The 6,000-nt window shown below is 39.8% G+C and overlaps 1 protein-coding gene across 1 annotated transcript in view; it reads left to right on the top strand.

The window, feature by feature from the left end:
- OSMR (oncostatin M receptor) overlaps window positions 1-6,000 on the top strand; it is an 84,268-nt gene that overhangs the window by 76,414 nt on the left and 1,854 nt on the right. Inside the window, exons 13-14 of the mRNA XM_044681362.1 lie at window positions 4,073-4,154; window positions 5,313-5,385. Of these exons, the coding sequence (XP_044537297.1) occupies window positions 4,073-4,154; window positions 5,313-5,385 (155 nt within the window). The remainder of the gene's footprint in view (window positions 1-4,072; window positions 4,155-5,312; window positions 5,386-6,000) is intronic.

Below are 6,000 nucleotides of genomic sequence, written 5' to 3'. Positions count from 1 at the left end.
TGTGAATTATTCTTCTGATTACTATAATAGTGGATACTATAATAGTGAATAGAGTTCACTACAGAGAATTATACATAACATTTCTCTACATAGGAATACATATAATTAGATCTTACTGAGGCCCTTAAAAAGGCAAATTTAAAAATTATAAGTTTTCTTTCTTTCCCCTCTGTTTCTTATTTACCTTTTCATGTTTCTCTCGATTTTTGTGGTTGGATATCAAACTTTCCATTTAGCCCTGGTCTTTTCTGTGCAAATACTTGGAATTCTTCAATTTTGTCGAATGCCCATACTTTTCCCTGGAAATATATAGTCAATTTTGATGGGTAGTTGATCCGTGGTTGCAGGCCCAGCTCTCTTGCCTTTCTGAATATTGTATTCCAAGCCTTATGGTCTTTTAGCGTGGAGGCTGCCAGATCCTGTGTGATCCTGATTGGTGTTCCTTGATATCTGAATTGTCTCTTTCTGGCTTCTTGTAAGATTTTTTCCTTTGCTTGAAAGCTCTTGAATTTGACAATTATATTTCTGGCCGTTTTCTTCTCTGGATCGAATGTGGTGAGTGTTCTATGAATCCTTTCAATGTCTATATTGCCCTCTTGTTGTAGGACTTCAGGGCAATTTTGCTGAATAATTTCTTTTAGTATGGAGTCCAGGTTTCTATTAATTTCTGGTTTTTCTGGAAGACCAATTATTCTCAAATTGTCTCTTCTAGACCGGTTTTCTTGGTCTGTCACTCTCACATTGAGATATTTCACATTTCCTTCTATTTTTTCTGTCTTTTGACTTTGTTTTATTTGTTCTTGTTGTCTTGAGAGATCATTAGCTTCTAATTGCTCAATTCTAGCCTTTAGGGACTGGTTTTCGGCTCTAAACTTTTCATTTTCAGCTATGATCTTTTGGTTTTCTTTTTCAATCTGGTTCACTTTGCTTATCAGTTCATTTGATTTCTCAGCCTCACTTTCCAATTGCAAGATTCTACCTTTTAAACTGTTATTTTCTTGCCAGATCTCTTCCATCTTCCTCAGAATCTCAGTTTTGAACTCTTCCATAGCTTGTGACCCGTTTTCCTTATTTGAGGAGGGTCCGGATGCTTGTTTGTTCTCCTCCTCTGTTTGCTCGGTTGTCTGGATTTTCTCTGTGTAAAAGTTGTCGAGTGTTAAAGACTTCTTTTTCTTGTTGTTTATCTTTCTCTTCTGAACTTCCTGAGACTGGGTAGCCATCTTTTGCCCAGCAGCTTCTCAGCTTTTTCCTCGCGCTCGAGGTCTGTCCGCGGTCTTTTGGCTCCTGAGGTCTGAGTTCTGGTTTTTTCCAAGGTCAAGCCCCCTGGTGGACCCCCTTGCTTGATCCTCTGCTGGAGGTTCCTTTACAAGTCTCAGGGCGCTGCTTCCACAGTTGTATACCCGCCTACGCTGGTTCCCCTCTCAGGGTTTCAGAGCTTTAGCTCATGGCTGTGTCTGCCTCCACCCACGCCTCCGCCGCTCCTGCACTCTGCTCCTGCGCTCAGATTTCGCGTGCATTCTTTGGCTTATTGGGGTCCCAAATCTTGCTGCTCTCAGGAACAGGCCCTGGAGCTGCCAATGACTCGATGGGTGCCCCAAACTTGCTCTATTTCTTTTTAACTGGCTTCGGCACTATAGGTGGTGTGTGTGGAGGGGGTGGGGGTGGGGTGGTTGCTCAGCCCACGATTTAGTGAGAGCTGTTTCACCCCTTTATAGCATGGAAATGTCTCGATTCCACGTACCTTCCATGCTGCACCCTGTTGTGGGGTTCCTGCGTTCGTCTGGACTTGTTTTTATGTCCCCTTGAGTAGTTTTGTGTGTTTCGGTCAGGAGAGGTTAAGAGCTGCTTTTTACTCTGCCGCCATCTTAACCTGGAAAATCGAGATTCTGCCTTTTAAACTATTATTTTCTTGCCAGATTTCTTCCATCTTCCTCAATATTTAATTTTTGAACTCTTCCATAGCTTGTGACCAGCTTTCATTTTTTGGGGGAGGTTTGGATTTTTGTTTTCCCTCCTCTGTTGTCTGGATTTTCTCTGTGTAGAAGTTGTGGAGTGTTCCAAAGTTTTTCTTGGTAATCTTTTTCTTCTGGGCTTCCTTATTGCTTGCCATTGTTAGCCCCGCCCCTTTTCAGCTTTGTCTTCACACTCAGGGTCTGCTTGCACTTTTTAAGCTTCCGATAGCTCCGGTCTTCTTGTCCGCAGGGTCAGGCCTCCTGGTAGTCCCTGGTCTGCCCCTCTGTCCGAGGCTCCTTCAGTGGTCTCGGGGGCTGCTCCCGTTTGCCCCGGGTCCTCACTGGATGTCCTAGCCTGTGCTGGAAATCTTTATTCCTCCCGGGGCACTGCCTTCGCTGAGTAGAAGCTGGGGGAAGTCCCTGCTTTAGGGATCTTTATTCCACCCGGATTCCAGCCGGGGCAGAGCCTTCACCCCTGTAGACGCTGGGGAAAGTCCGTGCGTTCCCCCCAGCCACCTGGGGTCCCACGTCTGGCAACTCACAGGTACAAGTCCTGGGGCTGCTAGTGATTTACCAGTTGCCTCACTCCTGTTTTCACTCTTGTGCGTTGGCCTTGGTGCTGTGCGTGGTGTGGGGCGGGAGGAGTGGGGGTGGGAGGGCTTCTTCCTCTTGTGTTTTAGTGAGAGCTGTTTCACCCCTTTATAGCGTGGAAATGCCCCGATTCTGTGTACCTTCAATGCTGCGACCTGTTGTGGGGTTCCTTCGTTCGTCTGGATTCGTTTTTATGTCCCCTTGAGGAGTCTTGTATGCATCGGTTAGGAGAGATCGAGCGGCTGCTCCTTACTCTGCTGCCATCTTAACCGGAAGTCTCCATCACATCCATAGACAGTATCTTGAATTGACTTAGGAATTTAAATGTTCTGAATGATTTAACACTTAACCATATGTTCAGCAAACACTTTTGACACTATGTTCAAGGCCCTGGAAATACAAAGATGAACAATTATATAATCTTCTTCCTTAAAGGATTTATAACATATATGCAAATATAATTCGAGGTACAGTGTGAGGGTAGTTGGAGTGGCTCATGAGAAAAAAAGAGAAGAGCAGATCACGGACAGCTTCATGAAGGAGATGCACAATATGTGAGCTGGACCTTGAAAGAAGAGGATTTCAGCAAGGGAAGACACGGTTATCTGGGAGGGAAAAGGTGGTATTGGAGACAGGGATGGATATATGGGGGCAGTCTCTTCCAGGTAAAGGCTATGAGGATAGAATATGCAGAGAGAATCAAGAGAGGGTAAAATAAATATAGAAATGCGTTTTAAAAACTCTTCATGCAAGTTCCTAATGCAGAAAAAATATATTTGCCTCATCTGGCAAATCAAATCAGAAAATGGGTAGAGGAAGCAGATTTCATTGACTTCCTTGAGGGTATCTGTTCACTAATCCAATAATTAGGAAAAAGGGTATGAATAGGTCAGTAATTTTTCTAGAATAATACCAAATTATTTTCTAGAAAAAATGGACCAAATTGCAGTTTTACTAAGGTTATTAATGTGCTGATCTTTCTATAGTCTTTCCAGTATTGATTATTCCCATCATTTCTGAATTAAAGGGTTATTTAATTTGCAGTTCTCTTAATATTGCAATTTAAAACTTTTTTATATTTCAATTTTTGAAACTGTTTGTATCCTTTCACCACTTATCTATTGGGTAAGGTTTTTGTTTTTTTTTTAAAGTTACAGTGGACATAGAAGACAGCTAGGTGGATTGAGAGCCAGGCCTAGAAATAAGAGGTCCTGCATTCAAATGTGGTCTTCTACACTTTCTAGCTGTGTGACCCTGGGCAATTCACTTAACCCCCCATTGCCTAGCCCTTACCACTCTTCTGTCTTGGCACCAACTTACAGTATTGGTTCTAAGACAGAAGGTCAAATATTTTTTAAAAAAGACAATATGTAAAAGAGCATCAATATTGGAAAGGGAAAAAATTAAATTTCTGCTGGGTAGAATATAAGGACTGATAAATTTTATTTTCTACATGCAAACTTATTTTAATATTAAGCTTATAGCAGAAGAGAAAGCTGTTCAAGGAAAAATTATTCTTCTTTCTTCAGCCAATTTACTGATGACTATAATAATTCTATTGGCCTTCTTTTCTCTGCTGCTCATCATTGGGTTCAACATGAAAATTCATTGGTAAGTGTTCCTATTGAGACAAAGGTATGCTTTATTGAAACTAGAAGGAATGAGTTGGAATTTATTTGAAAAAAATCACTAATTACATATAGTCATATGAAAAAATGCTCTAAATCAGTGATGGGCAAACTACTGCCCACGGGCCAGATGTGGCTCCTTGAAATGTTCTACCGGGCCTGCCATGACATTATTCCTAATCTAACGAATATAATGAATAGGATACAATACAATGAAACTTCGAAAGAGTTGCCTTAGAAACAGACTGACAGATGAGCATTTCCTTTCCTTTGGCCCCCTCTTTAAAAATTTTGCCCATCACTGCTCTAAATCATTACACGTTAGAGAAATGCAAATCATAACAATTCTGAAATATCTCACTAGCTAAAATGATAAAAGGAAAAAATAAGAAATGTTGGAGGGAATGTGGAAAAATGGGGACACTAATACACTGTTGGTGGAACTGTAAACTGAACTACCATTTTAAGAACAATCTGGAATTATGCCCAGAGAGGCATAAATCTGTGTATACTCTTAGACTCAGCTGTTCTACTCACTATTGGGTCTGTATCCCACATGATAACAGAAAAAGGAAAAAAAAACTATATATGTTCTAAGATATTTGTAGCAATTCTTTTTGTGGTGTCAAAGAACTAGAAATCAAAGGGATGCCCATCAATTTGTGGGGAATGGCTGAACAAGTTGTAGTACATGATTGTGATGGAATACTACTGTGCCATAAGAAATGATGAATAGGCTAATTAATTTTTTTAAATGGAAAGACCTATGTGAAAGTGAAATGAGTAGAACCAAGAGAAAAAAAGCAATAAAATCACAAAAGGCATAGTTTATATATACTTTTTTTTTGGTCAAGGAATGCCTCTTCTAATACGGGGAGGGAAAAAAGGAGGGAGAAACTAGCAATTTTGATGTAATCGACCAACAAATTAGTTTATTTAAAAGAAAGAAAATCAGTGATTTTCTAGGAAGAAAAAAATAAGAGGAATGGGATAAAGAAAACATAGATAATTATTTAATGAAGTCTTTATCATTTTTAGTGTGTGTAAATGAGGAGAAAAAGATAACTTTTGTTTAAAATGATTTCATATAGCAATATTTTCACATATTGATCATTTAATACCAATTTCACTATTGTTCTAGGGTGAAGGAGAAGTGCTTCCCTGATATTCCAGACCCTTATAAGAGCAGTGTCCTGTCACTGATGAAATTCAAGGTGAGTTTGGGGAAAGGGCACTTAGCTGCTGTATCAAACTACAGGAGAAAACACTGATCCTCAAAACAGTTTGCTAAAGGTCAAGAAACAGAGAAGGGGATCAGTGGAACAGATTAGGCACATGATATAAAGAAGCAAAGGAGCACAACAGACTAGCATTTGATAAAACTAAAGATTAGCTATAGGAGTAAGAACTTCCTTTTTAACAAAAACTTTTGGGAAAACTGTGAAGCAGCCTGGCAGACACTACTGATGGATTAGTATCTCATACTGTGTATCAAGATAAACTCTAAGTGGGAACCTGATTTAGACATAAAGGGGAACATCATAGACAATTTAGAGAGCAGTAAATTAACTGGCAGACCATCTATGGATACAGGAAGATCTAAAGGGAACTGATTCAAATTTATAAGAATAAAACTGATTCCCCAACTAATAAGTGGTCAAAGAATATGAATAGGCAGATTCAGAGGAAGAAATAGAAGCTATCCACAATTATATGGGGGCAGGGGGAAAACACCATAGATCACAAATAATTAGGGAAATTCAAATTTAAAAAATTCTGAGGGTCTAGCTCACCTTATCAAATTCGCAGTTGAAAAAAAACTGCAAAAA

The sequence above is a fragment of the Gracilinanus agilis genome, chromosome 1 (assembly GCF_016433145.1).
Source record: "Gracilinanus agilis isolate LMUSP501 chromosome 1, AgileGrace, whole genome shotgun sequence".
NCBI classification, from domain to species: domain Eukaryota; kingdom Metazoa; phylum Chordata; class Mammalia; order Didelphimorphia; family Didelphidae; genus Gracilinanus; species Gracilinanus agilis.
Note: the sequence above shows the minus strand (reverse complement) of the source record. Positions and strands in the feature narration are given on the sequence as shown.